The sequence below is a fragment of the Solea senegalensis genome, linkage group LG3 (genome assembly GCF_019176455.1).
Source record: "Solea senegalensis isolate Sse05_10M linkage group LG3, IFAPA_SoseM_1, whole genome shotgun sequence".
NCBI lineage: Eukaryota > Metazoa > Chordata > Actinopteri > Pleuronectiformes > Soleidae > Solea > Solea senegalensis.
This window is the reverse complement of record NC_058023.1, coordinates 10,897,720-10,920,993: the sequence shown is the minus strand read 5'-3', so window position 1 is coordinate 10,920,993 and position 23,274 is coordinate 10,897,720. Positions and strand designations below refer to the sequence as shown.

General features: G+C 38.6%; 1 protein-coding gene across 5 annotated transcripts in view; it reads left to right on the top strand.

Moving 5' to 3' along the window:
• The window catches only part of svep1 (sushi, von Willebrand factor type A, EGF and pentraxin domain containing 1), a 99,850-nt gene that overhangs the window by 23,287 nt on the left and 53,289 nt on the right, over window positions 1-23,274 (top strand). For all 5 annotated transcript variants that reach the window (XM_044022691.1, XM_044022690.1, XM_044022693.1 and 2 more), the window contains 2 exons: window positions 8,411-8,666; window positions 9,998-10,174. In XM_044022691.1, the coding sequence (XP_043878626.1) occupies window positions 8,411-8,666; window positions 9,998-10,174 (433 nt within the window). The remainder of the gene's footprint in view (window positions 1-8,410; window positions 8,667-9,997; window positions 10,175-23,274) is intronic.

Here is a 23,274-nt window from a genome sequence, read left to right as displayed (position 1 = left end):
CACCAAGCTGACTGTTCTAAGATGTCCTCCCGTGGGACACCGGGTGTTATTTTCCCAGCCTATGTCTGACCAAAAACTGAATGGCATTTTTGCTAACATTTCTTCAGTTTGTTCCATTTTAGTTTACATTTCATATTATGCAGAACATGTGATTGTACATGTAGTGGTTAGTACCCTCAAAATTATCATTTGATCTTAAAACAAGCTTTTGGTGTATTCTGAACCACACACCAAAAAAAATAAAACAGGCAATTTAAATATTGAAACTGTTAAACTTGCCATGGCGATGAATATAAACAATTAGGCTAAGCCAGGCTGAGGCCAGCACCATCCAACTGGCTCTCAGACTGTTACTGCTCTTGTTATTCTTTCTCCCACTCAATCAAACCTGCTTTCCTCATCCAGTTACCCAGAATGGCGTGTCTGATTAGAGCATGGTCATTGCCTAGATTGTTTCTGTCAGTGCTTAGTTTCATCAGCACAACAGAGAGGCGAGTGGGGGATAATTGAATTGGTTTCTAATTTGCCAGCCTTGATAGCCTTTCCATTTGGCATCACATTGTGAAATTAGTTTCTGCCTTTTTCCCTGTATTACTCCATCTCTCTCCACTGTTGTTCCTGGTTGAGTTGCTGAGATTGATGAATGGTGTTGTGACAGAAACCATCATGCTAACACACACAGCTGTCCACCCTGCTGTGTCTCACAATTAACTGACTGTCCGCACTCTCTTCTGCAACACCCTGGATTGCATTGCACTAGTTAGTCATTATTTGGTCCTTGTCCTCATTACATAGAAAGGTTTTACTGAAGACTTTAAAATAATTTTGTCAGGGTAAGTATACCAATACTGCCAAATTGGGAGCATTTTCCTATAATGACTCTTCTGTACAAGGAACAGATTTCCATCCCTAAAATGTTGCCAAGTATAACCCAGACAGGTTAACAATTATCTACAGTGTGTCGTCTCTGTGTAACTGTGGTTTTCGAAACCTCTACTTAAAGCACAATGATTGATGAGCAATCTTTCTTAAAATATGATACTCCTTTTTCGGGTCTACTCCTTTTACACACACATTCCCATTAAGTTTCTTCGGGATGGGAAGATACAAGACCTATCACTAATGTTTGAATGACTATCTGAATAATATTTATCTTTTCTGTAAAATTTATCTCTGGAGGTCCCTTACTGGTACAATTAACTTTTACTTTAGTGGATATGGCAATATAATCCAATGACTTTTATATTATTGAAATTGTGCATGTGACTATAGAATTCTCACACGTTCCCAAACCTTTACAATTGTTGTTATATTCTAGTTTCTGTTTACACTAGCACATGCATGCCCAGTGTGCCTGATTGGACATTTTTGTTGTTCGTATGCAATGATTACACATGCTGTTTAAAAGTGTAACATTATGGATGTAGCCTGTTGGCTGCTATATTGGCTTGGGCACTGGTCAAGACAAAGAAATGCTTGCGGTGTCATTTCCAGTAATGTTACAGCTCAGATCCGCAGTGTGAATGAATAGTCATAGACAGTTGTTTGAGTCATCCTGGCAAGTTGACTCTGTGGTGATTGTCACTATGTCTGTCACATATAACGGTTAAGAAACAGCTGGGCCGCAGCAAGGCTTCTTCAGCTGCCAATGCCATTGTAAAGAAAGTCATTCACCATCTTAACCTAAATATAAAAGATTGCTGTGTTAAAATACTGCACATTTTGTCTGTTAACGGAAAACTGTACATGCTTGATTGCAGACCAATTCCCAAATTGTACCATATGGTTTTAGATGGTCCATCACAGGAAATGATTTTTTGACAAGTTACAGTATATCACTTTCCATGTGAGTACATATCAGAACATCTGAGTATTGTCTTGCTAACATCTGCCTTTTGAAACAAAGAACTGTGGGTTTGGTTTTTACCATCTGTCTCCAAAGGCAATGTTCTTTTAGTTTTAAATCATAGGTGTTTAAGAAGCCTTCCTTGAAAGAAGCAGTGTGAGAGACTTTTTCCAAACTTGCTTTAGCAGGCAATAATAACCTAAAGCTGCCAAAAAAGACGATTTGACATTTATGAGATGGCTTGCCTGCTGTATCTGAGACGTTTCAAGACAGAGATGTTGCAAGTCTCTGCAAGTTGATTAACATACCACACTGTTGAACACAAACTAACAGGCTCAGAGGAAGGAAATAAATCTGAAAAACTTAACTTAAGGACTTTAAGACATGTTTATTGTAAATAATAACTGATTAGCAGTACAGGTGTTAAAACATGGTTCTTTGCATCCTGGGTGGCCCCTTCTAGAACAATCAAGCTTCTTTCTCTCACTGTGTGGCTACTCACTGAACACAGAAACTTTTTCAGTAATAAAGTAAGAGAAACAGATTATGTGGCATGAAACTAATATGTCAAAATCATGGGGCATCGTCAAAGCTTGAAGACAAATGTTCACTAATACCACCAGAAACATGTGTTGTACACATGCTCTCATATGACAATATATTCAGGATTCACAGACTTTCAGATCGGATCTAAACAGGGTTAAAAGTTAATTATCACCAGAACTAGGAAAAAAAATCCCATTCCTGTGAATCATGTGACATTTGAGGAACAAAAACAACTTGTTTGTGGCATGAAGCTTGTGGACTTTCACTGATCTGACCAGGAAACGCAGGAAGTATCCTTTAGAGTGACCTGGTTTATCTCAAATATCCAAACTATGTGTCCCTGAGAATGTTGCACAACCAAACCAAAGTTGGGTCAAGTGTGTAATTCACTTGTGTGCATGTTGTTCTGTTGGGCCCTGCAGAGTTGTTGTTGTTATTCTTACCACCCAAGCCATGAGCAGATACCCTGTAAAAACAAGCACTCTTGCTTCCGACCGTCGGGGTGAAAGCTTTCCAAATTAACACAGTGAGTTTACAGAGTCAGTGGAATGTGTGCTAATAAGGTTTTTGTTTTTATTTTTGAAAGATGGATCTCAGGGAAATAAAAAAAAAAAATCAGAGCATAATTGATGGATGTATCTCTCTGGCTGTGTCAGTGTCTATTATCTAGAAATGCTAAAGCCTAAAGGATTTTTAATAATTTATTTGGGATTAAAAACTAATTGATTAAAACAGCTCCAGCAAGTTTTGACACATATACAGATATTGCACCCCCTTTGGTACTTTTGATCTAACCCCTGATGAAACCAACTGCTGAACGATCGGTATGGGTGAAGAAATCACGTCTGTTCTTGTTGCCTTATCTTCATTAAAACTGTAACTGTTTATTGATCTTTGGATTTCAAGATCCTACACATCAAATTCAAAAGAGAGTGTCAAATTTTCCAGCCAGTACTGTAATAAGCATTGAACGAAGGAAAGCATTTGACTTATGTAGTGATGTTGACTTTGTCTTTTTATGCCTTTTTTCATTGGGGTTCAAATCATAAAGCTCTGCCTGAGTCCATGTGGGTTCAGGTTCTGATCAAAGTCACAGGAGGGACTAATTGGCGACCAGCAGCATGTTGTTGATTGGTTTGGGTGTGAATTCAACATTCAGAATAGTTGCCATGCATATATAAGCTTTTGATTGGCAGCTGGTATACCTTGGCGTCATCATTTGCCCCTCAAGGTGTTGAAAGGTTTCCTAGTCCCTGTTGCCAAATGCAGCGAGGTGCCTGTCTTTGAAGTTGAAATCATACAAGCATCTGTTTGGAGATTTTGAGGCTTTGAGAATAATGATTCTTATTTCCATCACTGGACTGACTGTTTAATATATAGGGTTTATTCATTTATATTGAGGATTTATTATTAGAATGAAAATGACAATGGTGGCATTGTGCATGTATGGCATTTCAGAAAGCATTTGCCATTTCCAAAAATATCTTTCAAAATAGCTCTCATTGTAACAAAAGCCCTTTAAACCTTTAGCGACTTCTACATTTGTCGAGAAATAAATAAGTAAATGAAGAAAAATATTCACACCAAAATTAACAAATAAATTCAAAAATCTGAACAAAATAGCCAAAGGCAATATTTAGTGTGACCTTCCTTGGCACATCTGTCAAATTCTATGCTGTCATTTTTAATGGAATGATTGGATTGAAAGTTAGTTTTATACATTAACAAGCTTCCAGTGAGTTAGACTTATAATATCAATAAATTAGTTAATCCACAGAATTTTTGTGGGGGTTTCCGCCGACATGAAGCTAAGATCATTTTGGCAGCAGTAATGTCTGTCAGGAGAATATGTCTGTTCAAACACGCCAAATTTAACGAGATGGTATCATTCAAGAATAGCAGAGCAAGCAATCAAGACTGGGTTCTGATCACTCTACACTCTAAAAGCGCAAAATATATTGTCCTCTTCTGAGATCCTCAACTATAATTGCATCAATTATTCTGTGTACAATTTTGTGTGATTGTCATTCTACCATTTAAAAATGGACACCAGCTTCACATATGGAGTGTCATCTCTTGTCTCTTGCCAAAGTCTGAGCCATGTTGGAGCGGAGATAGATTCTCTAGCTCTAACCACTAATCCCTCCAGACCCACTGATCCCTGGGCTATCACCACTGCTTTGACAGATATCATCGGCTCCACACCAGACACACTTCAACTGCTCCGTTGCTGCTGGTTTATTATCTTTTCTTTGGACCATTGAAGTGTCTGCCGATTGTCTAATTGGAAAATGCATGGGATGATGAAGATGTTTGAAAGAAATGATAGTGTGAGAAAAATGAAAACTATGTAGGAGACGGCTATCCATTTACTCGCAAAATAATCAAAACAGCAATACAGCTTAGTGCAATATCCAAATTGACAACAATAAACTGTTTGAGAAGAATACAGCATTAGGATGATGTTTTGCAGTACTGCACAATTTCACTCGTAAGAAAACTTGTTTGTTGACAGACAAATCATTATTTAGTTTTTTTTTTTTTCAAGGATGGTTAAAAAGCTGTTGAACATAAACACTTTAATAATCCCTTTAATTTGCCTTTGACTTTTCTGTCACAGTGAGGTATTGGATTCCTTGTTCATTTCAATAAGTTGGGTTCAAAGGTTTTCAGAACCAAAACAACATTGCTCTAAAGCAGCTGTTTTAAATGACACAGTTAAGACTTAAAGCAAAATGCTCTCATCCCATTGTGTCATGTAGCTTTTAAGTTGATTTAAGGAAGATTCACATTTTTAGGATTGGTACAAAAGAGCAAATTACCTGCTGTAACTTTAACAACGTGTTGGCTGAGTCTCACATGACTCTTAATCTTTATGGTTTACTTTTGTTTTTCTTTTCCCCTCTGTTTTTACTGAACAACCTTGTGTGGTAATTAGCGAAAATTTGTTTCTTGAAGAAAATCCACTGAATTAGGCATATTAGAGGCATATTGTACATACATAAACATAATCTGTTAAGTATATCTACATATTCTCTGTCTTTTCAGCATTAGCAGTAGAGGAAACCAGGTGCATGTACAGTGAATTTGGTCAATCTCGCTCTCTGTGTTGCACGCCTAGAGTGATAAGGTGCATGTAGAGAATTACTTTAAAGGACATCTCTTTGCCACACACTGGCTCATGCGGTCTCCTTTATGTTAATACGCTGACCTTAAGTACGTGGAAACTGTTCACAGGGGTATTATTAGTGGCTATGCATGCATATGCTCAGTTTGGTGGCATCTCCACACTTGCTAACACAACCACTGACTCATAGCTGAAACTGAAACCACTGTGACCCAGCAGCACTTTGAACCGCACTCCTAATAAAAGAGCTCAGACCATCCCAAAACAATTTTCACAGTAAGAAAGGACAACAACATGCGTGCACAAACAGATCCAGTCATTGTTAAACTTCTTTCACGCTAAAATATGTGGGATATTTTGACTTGCTCAAAACCAGGTTGCCAGTAGTTATTTTGTCCTGTGGTGTTTTTTCACCTGTATATAAAATGTGACTTAATGATCACCCCTGAAAACAAAATGAGTCAGTGAAAAAAAAGAAAACAATACCACCACAATGGTGCTCAGTGCCAATGTTACAGTCATTACTATTTTGTGTCTTTTACTTAGGTCCCTCCTTGTTCAAAGTCAACGGCAAGTAAACAACTTTAAGGAGCATATGAAGATAAGTAAACTAAAGTATAAAATGAGATGCTCATCCACTGTCTACCGCTTTATCATCTACATAAGGGTTGCAGGGGGACTGTACCGATCCCAGCTGACTTAGGGCAGGTTGCCAGTCCATCGCAGGTCAAACATAAAGACAAACCATTCACTGCTACGGTTAATTTATAGTGTCCAATTAGCTTCTGCACATATTTGGACTGTAGGAGGAAACTGGACCACCCGGAGAAAACCCTATGCACCCACAGGGAGAACATGCAAACTCAACACAGAAAGGTCCTTGGTTGAACCAGGATTTGAAACAGTGAACTTCTTGCTGTGAGGCAACAGTGCTCGCCACTATGCCGAGGTGTGACCCCAAGTAAAATCAAATTAAAAATAAATATTTAGCTCTGTACCAAGTAGTAAAATGTAAGCTCATGCTTTAGATGCTCATGTGTTGGAGATGATGCCGGAACTTGTGTTGCAGCAAAAATGTAAGCCAAAAAAACATTAACACATCAGCTCATTCACTCTGATTTTGTATTCCCAATAATGCAGATCAAAGCCACAGCTGAGGAAACCTGCATGTGTTGCATGGAATGCCTATTAAACCCATTCCTTCTGGTTGAAAGTCAGTTTAACCCTTCGATCAAACAGGTTTTTTAAGCAGTGGGAGTGAAGTATTATTGTGCTCTGTTATGGGGAAAGATGTTAAAAATGAACACTGTGCTGACAACTGGTACAAGCCAATGAGAACCAGGTCGAGTAGCATTAGAGGCTCGATGTAGTGCACTGACAGCTGGGAGTTTGCGCAGCAGGCAACCTGAAGCTTTGAGGATCACAAAAAGCAGGCTTTTCCTCCTTTCTGTTCTCTCTCCATCCATCCTCCTTTTCCTCTTTTACTCTCTTGCCTCATGGGCTCTGTAATTATGTCGCTGCTTGAAGCTTAGCCAATTAGACAATAAAGGCCAGAGCTTTCTCTCGTGCCCTGTATTCCCTCCCTCGGTGGTCACACCCTTTGCCTGTCTCTACTCTCTTCACCTCGTGTATTTTACATTCTCTCATGTGTAGCTCCCCTGTCCCATTAGCCAAGAGAAAGATCCTGCACTTTTTCCAAACAAATATCCTCTTTTATCCCTCTAGCTCCTTTATATTTCCAACAATATACCTTTCTGAGTTTCACTAAGTAAGTAATCTGTCCTACTGACTTCATCTTGGCTCATTTTCTTTCAACCTAATTGCTCCAACTTCTTTTTCTTTTCATCAGTTGGATCAATTGGTTTATATCCATGTAGCCTCTAAACTTAATTTAAAACACACTTTGAACAAAACCAGACACTTTGAGGGTAGCCTCCTCAGCAAAGCCAATAAATGGTCCTGTTATTTTTCTCTCTTTACTCCAGAGAAAATAAGATATGTTTCTCTGACTTTAATGTCTTGTCTAATTGTATGTGGTGGATTGTAAACGGTGGCTAAAGTTAGTTTGGGAACTATAGCCGGTGTCTGGGGCGGACACAGCATCCTGGTGTGTGTTGCCCAGTGGTTTTAGACCACTGGCGAGAAGTCTATACTCTGTAAGAGAAATAACTACAATTGAAGAGCTTTCTCCCTTTTTTTTGTCCCTCCTCCCTGTCCTGCCCTCGTTGCCTGTCCTGCTGATGTAGGGTTTTGAGGAACCCTAGAATTGAGGGCTGTTTTTAGTGGTTGTGTGTGACGTTCTTCGTTATTCAATTTAGTCATGTCACTAAAGCTGGAGCTAAGTTGGTATCGTGCTGGCAGGCACAGCAATGTGTGTGATGTGTGTATTTGAATGGTTGACTTTTTACAATAAATGGAACAGCATGACTACATCAACTGAGGCAACAATTCTCACCTGTCCACTTTATATTAAACAATGTTTATTTTTTTATATCAAACTTGCTAGGTTGGCTGTGTGCTATGTTCAAAATGTTCCAATAGAGGTCATTTCTGATCTGAAACACATTTTGAGCCATGTCTTTGCTGGCAAGTTGCAAAAGCAGCCATTATCTCTTTCCATGTACTTTATTAATGGCCATATGTGCTGTCGTCAAAAGCCTTTTGCAGATCTGGAGTTTGTCCTGAGCACTCAACTGTAACTTTGATGCTCTTTTGTCTCATGTCAAAAGTATGTAATGTTGCATGTATGTGATGTCACAATTCAGACAAAGGACAGACCAGCCACTGTTAATAGGAATGGTGTTAAAGCATTCACTTGGGTTAAAAAATCCCAAGAATACCTTCTTTGTGTGAAAGAGGATTTAATAATTTCCTATTTTCCTGTCTAACAGCAAATCCTGCGGCACTCTCGTGCTAATGCCACCAAGGTAATTTTCCTGATCACCGATGGCTACTCTAATGGTGGAGACCCTCGGCCAGTGGCGGCAGCTCTTAGGGAACGTGGCGTTGAGATCTTCACTCTGGGCATCTGGCAGGGAAACATCAGGGAGCTTCATGACATGGCATCACAACCCAAGGACCAGCATTGTTATCTGGTACACAACTTTGCAGAGTTTGAGGCCCTGGCTCGCCATGCACTGCATGAAGGTGAGAAAAGGAATTTACTTCTCTTAAAGACAGAATCACAACCCTCAGGGGATCATGTAAACTCAATTCAAAGAAACATCTGTGATCTCGCTTCACTGCTGCAAAGACTTAATATATCTCACCACATTCCCACTTACACAATTGAGCTGCACAAGGTAGAGTTACATCAAGCCTTATTTAAGTTAAAACTACCATGGCTACACTTTTTCTCTTTAAAGCTGGAAGTTCACCCATCATCACCATTTTGACCTATAGCTATATTTCTTAAACGAAGGTGTTGACCTTGTTACAATTCAGCATGTACTTAAAAGGAAGCAGACCATATTTTAAATGGAATCTGACAACATGCATTTCACATGGTCTCTTTTCTGTTATGTGCTGCCAGAAGCCATTAGATCTCACATCTGTACAGATTGAACAGAGCAAGGCACTTTTCCCACCCTTGAGGGGAATTTCCCACAGTTTGGTAAAAAAGACGAAACGAGTCGTGGCTTTAAAACTTAAAATATCGCCACAAAATATCACCGTTGAATACAGCACTGAGTAGAGGGCTATAAATCTTACTGGAGCACTTGCAGACTGTACATGCATGTTCACACACATGCTGCCCACTAACTCTGCCAATGGTAGCCTCAAAGTAGAGGCTTTTTCTGTTTTTCAAACATAGAGCCTCATAATGAACCACTCCGAACAAATGTCTGCTTCCTTTTTGTTGTTGTAGTTTTGTTCTCTCAATTAGAGGAAAATTAAAGCAAGCAGTAAGGATTGCCAGTTACATTCTCAAACCTTTTGTTTGGAAAAATGTCTCAAATTGATTAGCTTTTTAAAGTTACTGCTGTGTTTCAGAGCAGTTTTTTCCTGCTGTGGCTGTTTGCTTTTTAGTCAGCTACACCTATGTGGTGTGTATATTTGCAGGTTTTTATCTACTTCTATAGTAAAAGTGTTTGTTCTGCAAATAACTGCTAGTTCATCCTGTTGCCAGTCTTACTTACAAAAACAGAAATGGTCCCTTTTTACACACCTTTTTTTATTTTGGTATTAAGAAATATTGTACTGTAAGAAAAAATTATTTTGCTTGCTCTATCTGTTTAATTAAGTCATTCTGAGGACGTGAGGAATTATTTTACTCCAGGCACAGCTTTTCCTTCTTCATCCACCTTGCACCAATATGAAGTTGTGCCAGAAAACCTCACTTAAAACATTTGCACTCTCAGCCCTGCCTGGTTGCTAAAATTGGGCTATCACAGTCATCAATTAACCAAACACTTTTAGTAAATTGTGTAGTTTCCAGGTGGTTTAATTTAATCCAATTGTTTATTTACAACCCACAGACCTCCCCACAGGCAGCTACATCCAGGAGGATCTCTCCCGTTGCTCCTCGCTGTGTGAAGCAGGCAGGGATTGCTGTGACCTGATGGCAAGCTGTAAATGTGGCACACATACCGGACAGTATGACTGCATCTGTGAGAAGGGATACTATGGGAAGGGTCTGCAGCACGAGTGCACAGGTAGGATGCATAAACCACGATTTTACTATATTCTACCAACCTTTGCTCAGTATTTGACTTTCACACTACAACTTGTGTTTAAAGTAATTTTCTGAGTGTACACCTCAAACCTTCTCACAGTGTAATTTGACTCCTCTATCTCTCTAATATCTTTATCTTTATCTTTAATTCACTACTTTGTCCATGGAGGTGCCAAATGTACAGCTAGTCCTGTCCTCCTTACCAACAGCAAATGTCTCTCCACTTGTCACTGCTCTTGACAAACTATCTACTGTGAAACAACCCACAGCTTGAGCAGTGGCAACCAAAGTCTGAAAAGTAAATCCCAAGAATAAAGTAAACAACAAACTCAGTAAAAGCTGTGGTTGTGGCATGTTTAGCTTTGTTTTTTTGTTATGCCTAGAAGTTCTTGCATTAAAAATGATCATGCTTTATTAACATTTTTAGTTGCTATGTTTCCTTCACCTGTTAGTGTCTCTTCCAAATCACAGCAACTTGGCCTCCAATTGCTGTTGAACTCACTTAGGTGAAAGTTAAATAAGCAGCCTTTCCAATTAAGCTGTCCATGGGGTAGATCACAATCAGCAAACTCAATAACGTCAGAGGGGACGGAGGACTGGGACAGTGAGATGTTTGTGTGTGTTCCTGGATGGCCTTCTCTCACCTCTGACTTGGCTGGACACATCACATCCTGTTCTCTGACCTTCACTTTCCTTCTTTAAATCACGATCCATCATGTCTCCATTTCTTTCCGTTCTCCATTCAAAAAGAAATTCTGCTGTCATTTTAAAACTAACTGTGGCTCTTGTTGCTTTGCCTCCCACTTTTGTCCCACACATGTCCATCTAAAGAACTAAAACATCTGTTTCATCTCCTGCCAGAGTGCTTTGCCTTCCTTTTCCTTTTATACTTGAGTTCCTTACTACTTATAATGTAAATTATAACATTGGCCATCCATGACTTATCATTTTATGGTTGGACACAAATCTGAGTTCAGATAAGAGCGTCTGTGTATTTTTGTGAGCATGTGGAAGAAAACACAGGCGTGTCCATGCAGATATTAATGTGGTGTACACAAACATATGGAATTATGTCTTGTGTGGGGAAAATTATACACATCCATTAGTCTGAAATCTTGATGATATGAAGTTAAAATGTTTAACTAAACAGTTTGCTGTACAGTTTCAAAATGGTCAAACAATTCTCTTTCTTATTCCCACATTCCACATCATATAACCACAATAATACAAATATGTTTTGCAAATACGATGAGCAGAAAATAATTTATCTCCAGAATCGTCCATAATGTCTGTTCTGAGTAGAAGTTGTGGCATTGACTCTTTTATTTAGGAAACCCTCAAATTCAGCTTTTGTTCATTTTGAAAGGTCCCACCACAGTAGTGATTGATGATCTTCACTTGCACTGCATAAATTATGTTTAGTTTGAGCGTGTTGCTTAAAATAAATTCAACACTGCAGACAATCAAGTTAAAACACTTGGCAGCAGCTTGTGTAATGACAGAACAATTTGTCTTCTAAGTGTCCCTTCTTTGGTCTGTTAAGTCTCCATGTTGTACAGCGTGGTGCAGGTGGTCTCCATTGTTTGAGGGAAATAGCGGTATGTAATGTTAGAATGCAGAACAGCACTGGCTGATGTGTGTTTCTGTTTGACCTTGGTGGCTCACCTTTGGTGCATGTACTTCATTTTCTTTGGAAAACATTTCCACTAAAAACAATCTGCGTCCAGAGGAGCATTGAATCTGTCTTTTTAGCAGTAATCTGTGTCAATAATAACACTCCTAAGAACATATACGTCTTGACCATTTAGTTACGCTGGGCATGTGCATGCCAGTGTAAACAGGAGACTGATTCTCTCTATTGCAGTTGTTAGCTTAGTTTTAGAAAGTTCTACTAACAAGAAACAGCAATGGTGAAAAGTATGAGCAGGTATTTCCTATATTAGGCCGACAATAAAGTGGAGCTTTATGTTCACAGCTGATCAAGTTGGGAGAGCCAATCAGGAAGTGGATAAGTTTGACTGCATTATCATTTCCATAAGGTCTTTGTTTTTGCCTGTCCTGATTAAAAAAGCAGCCTCAGAATTTTAGCCTAGAACAGAACCAGCAGTGTTTTTAAACTCAATTTTTTGTAACTCTGAAATGGTGGATTTCTAAATGAAACTGTAGTATGTAGGATGCAGCCTAAGAAAAATACTTACTGCACAGTTTCGGTAAAGCACTTGACTTTAAGATTGCAGATTGATAGTGTTTGCCCTCTTTTTCTGACTCTAGGTCAGACATTTTAGCATACGATCAGTTCAGATCAGTGTTTGAAATAAGAAGCAGGCCATAAGAAGGAGAATTTGCAGAGTGAGAATCCAAAGCAAAGGGCATCAGGGTCATCATGCCAAAAAAGCACGCCTCCTTAATTCACATCAGATGTTGTCGAGACTGGAGCCCCACCGCTTTGCTTATTAATCTGTTTTAATGGTTTAATTAACAGCAGAGAACAGACTGCAGGGTTGGCCCAGCAGACAAAAGGAAGGAAGGACACAGCGAGGCACTGTAACTGCAGCTGAGGATTTGCTTCCTCTGTCTGTCTGTCTGTCTCTCACTCACTTTCTTATACAGCAGTAAATGTTTGTATTTTATGCACTGTAAATTATCTATAAAATGTCAAATGAATATAAAATGCACGTAACAAATTTTCAAAGCAACTTTTAAAAAATAATCCTAAATGTTTGATTATTTCAAGCTCCAAGCGCAATTTTTTTTCTGATATCTTGCTTTAAAGTAATGTTTATCTCCGAAAGGAATTGCATCTAAACCAAGGTGCATACAATATAAACTAAAAGGGTTTGCTGTGTTCAGAAAAAGACCCAGCATCTTGTTTTAATACTCATTTGCTTTAACCTTGGTGGGCTTGGCTGAACCATAGGTGTTGTAGGAATTGACTGACGTGCATGGCAGGGCTCTTGATTGACACAGCCAGGGTTAAAGTTGCTCTGGTTAATATAAACTTGTTTTCAGGTGAGTTCATTGTTTAGACTGAAGATTTGAACGGACTCTCTTTTCTCCCGTTCTCTCATTCTTTGAGATCTGAAAATAATGTGACCAAACCTCAGGCCTGTCAGACGATTATTATTATCATTGGCTGAAGGAATCCGTTGGAAACACTGTGTGCACAGCAGTGTTGTTTATGAATCTGTCGGCAGCCAAGTGAAACAGCCTCTTCCACAAAACACGACTGGAATCCCTTCAGATAGAAACGGACAATGAACCCTAATTGTGCGCAGTTCGGTTTATCGAAACAGAATATTGTTGAATCGCTCTAATGCCAACCTCAATCTTTGAATACGATCAGCAGAGGAATGGGGAAGTGGATAAAAGAAGTGGAGCTGCAGGAGGGTGAAACATGTTCTCCTTCTGTCACACGTTCTGGCTTATCAGCTTCTTCTGTAGCCTGAGAGAATGACAGGAGCTCTGGACTGTGTTAGTGTGGTGTCAGCAGCACTGGCTCTGTTCTGCTGCTCAGGACTGCTTTACTGCTGATCAGTGGAGAAAGAGAGAGAGAGAGAGGGAGAGAGAATGAAATATATATATATATATATATATATATATATATATATATATATATATATATATATATATATATATAGGGATACTGTTTTATTGGATCAATAATTTATGTATATATATAATTAAAAATTAAAGGATACTGTTTATCATTCAGAGTAGAGAGCTAAGCATTCTTCAAATGGAAATTTACTAGTAAAAAACATTAAATAGAAGAAAAAATATCAAAAAGAAAACAGAAATATTACATAATAGGTTTTACATTTAAATGACAGCGATAATAAAAGTTAATTATATACAGTATAATGAATTGACAGATGATCTTAGTTTTGCATATGAATAGCCAAAATCTATAGGCAAGAAACAAGACTTAAGAGCTGGAAGCCTTCTGGTTTCTGTTACTAGTTTTGTGTTTAAGCTATCTTTGGTAGCCCACAGGTAAACAGTCCATGTGAAGAACCAAAGGGGTGGAACATATTGACTGAAGATCAATCAGACAAGCTTTATTTATATAACACTTTTCAAACAAATGCCATTAAAAGTGCTTTACAGGCGATTGACTCCAAAGCATTAAAAATAAATGAGTTTCAGTATTTATAGTAATAAACTGGAATTAATATTAATAATTAAAGTTCAATTAAAATGCTAAATTAAGATGGCTGACAGCTATTCATAGGGATAAACCAAAAAATTGCTTGTGGTATGAAAAAAGAAATGGCTACAGATGTTGGATCTCAACTACAACTCCATTCTCATGCCTCGCGTTTAGCTGGACTGTAAACAAACAGTAGAGTCTACTGAAAACTGAAGCCATGAAATATTAGCTATTCCCCAGACTGTAATTTGTCTCTATAGACAGTATGATTGATAGTTTCAGCGACTGACTGAAATATTACGATGGGTGTGGATGAATTGGAAAAAATAGTTTGAGTTAAAACACTTTGAAAGTTTTCTAATCAGACTCCAGCTACATCATTTGACACTCTCTCTGGAACTTTCAACTGCATCTCTTTTTTTAAGTTCACATAACTTACATTACCTAATTTTGTACAATACGATCAGATCTCTGGGAAAAGAACTAGAAAAAAAAACCCTAGAAAAACTAAATGTGCTTTCTATTTTGTTCATCACTGCTTTTTGTCTTTACTTATTGGCAGATATGTTGCAATTACGGACATATTTAGACGGTTTACCGTATGAACTGCTGACTGGAACACACTGAGGGTAACAAAACAATTCTTCAGAAATGATACTAGAAGAATTGCACAATGTTTACAATATTAAGGTCATAAAAGCCTCTTGATCCCAAGAGGAGACGCGTGGCGTTGGTGAGCTTTGACTCATCCCTGAATGTAACATCCATCTCTCTGTGGATGGACTTGACTGGTGCGTTGCCTCAACTGCATGTGCACTGTAAATATTTGTAGTCTCGATGTGAACGGCCGGGAGATTCTGTCAGGAGAAGCCTCTTGGTGGACATAAATATTACAGGGGAATTAAAATGACAAGTGGAAGGGTGGAGTTTGTTCACCATTAAAGACAATGAAAAGTAGGAATGTTGCAATTGCTATTTCTTTTTTCTCTTTCCCTCGACCTCTTGCAGTGGTCTCTAGTGTAAATGCAGAACAGTCAAAATATAAATCCCAAAAGCTACAGAGCATAAATGTTTCTTGTGAACTCTGAGGAATGCAGCTGTACTCGATGCCACATTAGTCACCGTCTCTGTCCAATCTCTGCAGCTCATCTCTCTGCAACACTTGCTTACACACAACTATATATATGATTTAGGGATTAACACATACGCACGGTCATGTGTTTTTGGCATGCTTTGCGTGCCCACACCTCTCACCCATTAAAATATACTGTACCATTCCAGGATGTGACACATACCAGATGACTGTCTGAGGAGGCAGTAGTGCAGTCTGTTCATACCACCTGAGAGAGCACACCCACTGTGGCATATAACATGACACTTAATTAGTCTTAGAATTAGTGATATGTTTAATATATGTATGTTTAGCAGCCTTAAATGCACAGTATGTTATTTCTTCCACTAGTCTCTCATTCAAAACTATAACAAAATACTTATGCTGTGCTGGTTTTGTTGGTGGACACTTGGAGCTGTACGATACTTTATCTTTTGTGGAAAGGTTTGCAGAGAAGCAAGAAACCGTCATCCATGTAGAGCCGGACACAACTTGGCGAGTTTCAACGTTAAATTTGGGAGCTCCTTATGGATGAGAGCCGTTTCTTCGTTTGTGTGGCGCGATAGACGTTGAACACAGCATAAGTATGATGATGTAAGGAAGCAGTGTGGGTTGATGGGAATTGTTGTCTTACTGTCTATTTGCCTTGAATGTGTTTGTACTTAATGGGGAGATCTTCAGCAGCAAGTAGCAGTGATCCATTAGTGACAAATTCACACAATTAAATGAAAAAAAACACACTGGCTAACTCGTAATACTGAATATTTCCTTCATGTTTTATGGCTTTGCCCTGGAAGTCATAGCAGAGATGGTAAAAAGATAACATCATGAAAGGATGACCGAAATTAAATAGTTTGCTATGGATTTATGTTTATTGTGTGAGTGTTAGAAACATTACGACTAATGTAAGTAGCTGTGTCATTTTAAGATATATTAATGCAGAAACCTCACATGTTATATCTTTAAATTGATCAACCCTCACACCCATCCATGGTCTCTGGATGTCACATGACAATGTGTTTTTACTGCCATTTTAGCTTGAAAAGCCTCTTTTCAAACATGAACGGCACCATTGCTGATTTCAAGCCATCAGAGTTCAATGCACACTCAAGCAGTATATTACAGAAACTGCATTGCAATAAAAATCTGTAAAAGATATTAGATATTAAAGTCCCCAAGTGCTGGATTCTGTACCTGACCAATACATAAAGATGTGTTTATTACCACATTAATACTGTTTATTTTTGTCCTGATGGTGCAGCAGAACAGGCCAAGATGTCAGGGGAATTAAAATGTAACCTTCTCCAAAGTAAACACATCAAAAATACGTTTTCCTGAACATTTATGATTTCATTCTGAAGGATGTGCGTATAATTGTTAAGGCACAGCATAAAGGAAAAATTAAGGCTGCTTTTAGAGGAACTTGAATGTGCCAAGTCCTCAAAGAACAATACGGGCAGGAGGAACATAAAAATGAAAGGAAGCTCCACTGTACATAAGTTTTTACAGCAAATTTAATGACCAGCTGTGAAACGACAATATGTGATCTGGTGATAGTAAGATCAGGAGGAGAAAAACATCAAAAATATTTATAGTGGTCTCTGGTCACAAATGTGGCTAAAAATTGTGTCAATTGACTGCAGCAAAGGAGAATGATGGCAAAAACATGCATGTTCAACTCTTAGGGACCATTCATATTTACTAGTTTGCGAGGTACCTGACCATAATGTTGTTTGTCACTGGTAAATGTCAACATCACGATGGTGCAAGATAAAATGTGGCAGCCTTACTACAATCTGTGCTTCTGTTTACTCAATCCTTGTAATTTGCACTTAAATGTTTTCAAAAGTAAACATACTTTAACCAGAGCAGTAAATTCAGCCAACATGTTACATAAACTCCCTTATAAAGACTCTCTATTTCCTGCTACTGCATAAATCCCAGCAGCATCAATAACTCCAGCAGACTGTCTGCCTCTACATGCTACATCTCTGTTCATCCAAGTTCTTGTTTCTCTTGTTTTTTTGCGGTGAAATTCAAAGCTTTGTTTGCTCAACACGAAGTCTGGATCAGTTTTGTAGTTGTGAGCAGGAGGCAAATGTGCAGGAGGGTTTTTAAAGGGTTAACGTATGACCATTCCCCAAAACTCCAATTCCCCCAAACCACATTAATTGCCTGAGTTGATTGGATGGAAGTTTGGGTTTTTCTGTTTTTCTTTTGTGTGAAATAAGAAAATGGAAAGACCTAAGCGGAGGGTCGTTCCTAACCCGGGGCCATGGGGGTTTTGTGGTGGAGATGGATGGAGAGCTTTCACTGACCAGGCAAAGATCACACTGGATCAGAGCTAGAAAGAGAAAAAGGAAAATAGTACCACTAACAAGTTCAGTAATATAGATTATTTATGTGGAACACAACTGCAAAGTGATTTACAACCCGTAACATATTATGTGATGTTATGCTAATAAAACCCAGACAAACAAAACATCAAAATAGAATTACAGAAATGAGATGAATGGACAAGTACTGTAAGTTCACTTTTTTCACTCTGTATGAACCTGTGGAAGTGTATTTATGCCATCATAGCGTTTAGGTCTTTGAATGGGTAAAGTCTATATTTTTTAAAATATCTATTGATCAAAAAGCTGTAGTTGTTAGAAATTGGTATATTGACAACAAGTGAAATAGAAGATGAAAATGAGAAGAAGAGAGAAGGTTTTTTTTTCTGCTGCTTTTAAAAGGTCATGGGGTTTTGTTGCCCTCGGGTGATTTTGGACAGCCTTTCCTGTGTTTTGAAGGTGTTTGATGTTTTTTTTCTTCAGAACAGATTGCACACATGCGAAAGTACAAAGTACACTGCAGTGCTGACATCCATATTATTCCCTCCCTCGGCCCCACATGTGTTGCCCCTATCCACCTCCTATTCCCTCATTAAATGACATATATAGGTCTGTAAAAGGCCCTAATTGATGACTACTGCTGCTGTTATAGTAGGTCAGAGATGCTGTAAAGCAGACGTGACTTGTGTTATAAACTGAGGCTGCTCTGTATACGCATGCATGTGTGAAGAAAAAAGACAGAGAGGAAGAAGTGACAAGGCAGACAGGCTCTAATAAGACCCTCTACAGGAGAACACAGAAAACAAGGAGCCGTGAAACAGCCAGTGGTGCGACTTCGACCGTCACTGTGTCATTAACACCCTCTAACATCCATCCCTCCATCGTTCCATCCATTGCCTGTTTTATTTTCCTCTTGCCTTCTACAGGTGTGTCAGACATAACTTAACCATTTACAGTAAGATATTTTGTAAATCAGAAATGATGGTTATGTATTCTTAAACATCCAGTGTGCAAGAACTAGTGACATCTAATTGAGAGACTGCAGAGTGTAAAAAATGGAGTACTCCTGCACTCATCCTTCCCTTTCCTTAGTGTGTCCAGAAAAGAAAATCCTCTTTTGTCGTCAGCTTCCATCTCAACATAAAAAACACGCTCTGAGTGGTTTTTGTCCATTTAGGCTGCTGTAGAAACATGGTGGTGCAAGATTGCAGCCTTCGTTCAGCAAGTATAAAAAGCTTTTTCTAACTTAACAAATACAAATGGTTTTGTTTTAAAGTGATTATACACTTATATATTAGGGTAGTACATTCACATTCTGCCAATAAACCCTCTTAAATGTTACACATTGGACCTTTAACCTTTAAGCTCAGCCTTTTTTTATCCGAACAACACTGAGCAGAAATTCTGCACAGTAAGAAATCATTTAAAAATAAATGATCAACCAACTTATTAATTGACCCTGATTTGAACTGTCATTACTACATCATCAGTTCTGATACTGACTACATAAAACAGCACTAATAAAAGATGCTTAATGAAAAGTCATTTTTACATGATTAGTGCAACAATGTAGATTCTGTTTATGGTTCACAGCAAAAAAGTGTTCATAATTAATGATAGAGAAATAGAAATACAAATACAATACAATTTCAACATAATATGCACACAAATCAATAACTTATTATTTAATACTGTTGCCAAATTGATAGTATACATTTTTTATGTTTAAATTAGGGCTTTTCGAAATGTACTCCATTGTCGCCATTATTATTTGAATGCTTGTTCGGTCTAGAAAGTTTAATAAAGTAATTCAGTGTTTCCAAACCTCAAATGATAATGATGCTCTCAGCTCACAAATGTTTCGTTTTGTCTAAGACTGAGAGATGTTCAATTTACGTTTACGTCAAATTCAAGAAGCTGAACAATCAGGGAACTTCAACTATCAACTATCAAAATAGTTTTCATTTAGGGTATAAACCAACTGATAATCAATTATAAATGTATTAAATGTTGTAGCCCTGTTTTATATCATAATCTCATGTTTAGAGACATCTTTTCTGCCTTGGCTTATTGCTCTTCAAGTATGTTAATGTCTTGAGCCTCCATTTCCTTTTCACACATAATTTAAATTGACAAATGTACCCTTGAGAATTTAAGGTGGACTGACTTTCTGCTTCAGCATCACAAGTACTTCCCTTCAGAGTTTTTTTTTTTCAAGCTCTTTGACCTTTTGTCGGATTCTGCATGTTTGTCTCTTGTGGTGACCCTCGCCTGCCACTTCCTTTGACTTTCTGATCTTCTCACTGTGTGAGGTTTGAACAGACGGACTGAAAGCTCTTCAGCTGGAGGGAGCTGATGAAGAGGGATACATGCTGTGTCAAAGGTCACAGGCTAAGGACAGAGGAAGTCAGCAGCTATTTTGGAAAAGGTTCATCTAACTAAATCACCTTCTGTACTGACACAGCGGCCTTTGCTGCGACAGTGTGACTTGATATTCAGATCTAGAATCTGAACAGTCTGTTTGGACCATGCGTTCCTGCCCGTGTGTCCACAACACAAACAAAGAGGCATTAAAAATACAGACAGTGAGACTGTATCTTGTCAGTAAATCTACTTAGTGGATCACTCCCTCAGCTCCCACTTGGAAACCAATTCTGAGATTATATACTGTGGGAACAGATACATCTGTTTGGTGGTTTTGTGCAGTGTTTTCTTCCAAAGTTCTTATGTGGGTGCACATATAAAACAAACCAGTCAGTCAGACTTAATTACTGTTGCACTTTTCATGAAATGTACATACATGATAAAACAAAGCCCACCATCCCAGTCATCACTCACCCCTACATCACAAAGCAAATATAACAAACGTAACGGAAAGAAGAAAGAAAAATTAGAAAATGTGACGACCGATGCTAATACTGACTGATACCGATTCCGATCCTTAGTGTACATGCACATGACATGAGAGATACTCTTAAATCAGGGTATGGAAGTGTGAAATTATTGACACAACACCTGGAAAGGCCTTGTTCTGTAGCGTCTGCATTTGTGTTACCTTCCTGACTGTTGTCTTACTTCATCCCAAGTATACTGAGAACACACTGTGGCACTATATCACAACGTTTCTCAGCACACTGACATCTGTAATCAAGCGCACCAGACTGGAGACCGTCCTGTGTTTGTACAGTTGTTCAGTGGTTTGCCTTGCTCTCTTTAGATCATTCCCAGTGTTCACAGAATGTGAAATCAAACAAGCAGGATGCTTCCCCTGCCCTTAGAAATAAATAAAGTGTGTCTAGAAATTGTGGTAAAATAATTCTCCTTGGGGAATACAATTGAATATTAAGCAGGCAAACTTGCAATGGAGCAGCCACTGAACTTCCTCAGTTTCCTCTCCAAAGACCGTCTTGCATCCCATCGCACAACTCTTACATTCCTTGGATCAGGGGGACCACGGAGGTCCCACCGCCCCAAGCGTAGGATGTGTAGGTGGACAGCTGCGCTGCAGCCACATCTCATCCCCCTCCACCTTTTTTAACTCTGTAATCCAGCTGGAGAACAGACCAGACTTCAGCAAGCCTCAATGTGATTTAGAGCCTCATGACAGTCCATGAAGATGGGATTCCCAAACTTTTTTAGCTGCAGGTGACCCATGTATTCAGGTTGAAAAATCCCGGTCACCCTTATAGTTGTAAACACAGTCTCATTGCACATCTCGATGTCTGTTTTTGCCTCTATGACGGGGGGAGTGTATACCCATGTGCAAGGATAACTAAACCAAGTGACAGCTGCCTGAAGGCTACAGCTGTGGGGTTTTTCCTCAGAGGACTTTTAAGTAAGAAACCTGCTGCTGAAAGCTTCCGGGCCCGATATAATTACCTGAAATCTAAGTTTTATTGGAGCAGGAAGCCTTCCAGGGTCTTGGTTTTGGACATTTCGGCAGTGAGGGATTTTCCTATCGTGATTTGGTTTTGTGCGTAATTTCATCTTGTTCATAGGATTTCTGGTGCTTTGTGGTGATCTACTTCATGAGGTCTTGAGTCCTGAAGTTTGTGAAACTCAAGGGAAGCTCTGCCATAACAGCAATTTGAATGAAACAGTGGGAGACAGGTGCTCGAGCTCTTAGAAGAGTCTAATGTAGTATTTATTATGTGTCATTAGGGACATTTGTGACTTTCTAACACTTAAAGGATTATACTGTCCATCATTACTGGACACATGTATCATTTACATTCCTCACATCCCTTAATCCCATTATTTGAGTCTCCCCAGGTGGTCCAGATGAATTCACTGTCAGATGCATGTAGTCTGCTGGCTCTGAGTAAATGTATATCCAGTCTGTGTTTATGTGAAATGAAACATTCAGACTGAGCAACAGTGAGGTGTTTTTTTTCATGCCTCTGTCAGGCTCTTGCGTGAATATATGTCTGTTTTTATAGGCTAGACTATACATTTTAATTGTCCATTTCTATTGTCTGTTTATGCACCTGAAATGTGCATGGGAAATCTCAGTTAAGAATGGAAACTTTTCTTGCGTGTGAACATTGTTTTCTCAGTGAATAACCCTGGGATTGAAGGTCCGAGTTAACAACATTTCTCGTGTGAGAGGGACTTCAACCACAGTGGCTAGGCCTCTGTCCAAATTTCTGAGCCTTTTATGCAACATGCCGCAGTCTCAGTCACTGTTTGGATTTAAAGATGACAGACACACTACTTGATCACATCACAGCTATTATATAAACACATTAATATTCTTACTGTTTTGGGCAAAGTGCCACTAAACACGACATAGCTGCTACTGTCAATAGAACTGTTTTCTGTTGTTTGTAGGGAGAAGTGTTTCCTATAAGAGTATGTATAAATACAATGTGGCACTTGACGGTGAAGTATGTTTCAGGTTGGCTGTTCCACACATTGACTCTTTCAGATTTATCAGTGTGTGCTTTCTTCAAATTAACTTCACCACATTTTTATGAAGCGGTAAAAAAGTGTTAGTGCTCCAGCCAGACCTACCAAAACAGACTTAAAATTACATTTCTACATCAGACATCATTTTTTTCAGTTCAAGAAAACAAACAAAAAAAACCCCAGCGCATGAGAGCTAGTGTGGGTAATGTAGGCTGCACTGCATGTTGAACTTAGAAGAGCAGCTCCCACATGCATTAAAAAATCTCACCTCTGTAAATCACACAAAAGTTAAATAGACAGCAAATATAAAGTTCTTACTAACAGAATATAAAATATTTACATGACTGTAAATATAGTGGAGTGTAGTGTGTGTTTAATATATTGCACACAATATGATTGTAGAATCATGCTCAGTTATATTGTAGGCCAGGTTATATATTTTGTTGATAGGATTCTTGACTAAATACTTGTGTATTATGCAAGGTTATAAAATCTTTGCAGTCCATTCCACTTTACAGTAGGGCTGGGCAATAGGCCAAAAACATCATCACAATACTAAGTTTTCATATCAGACT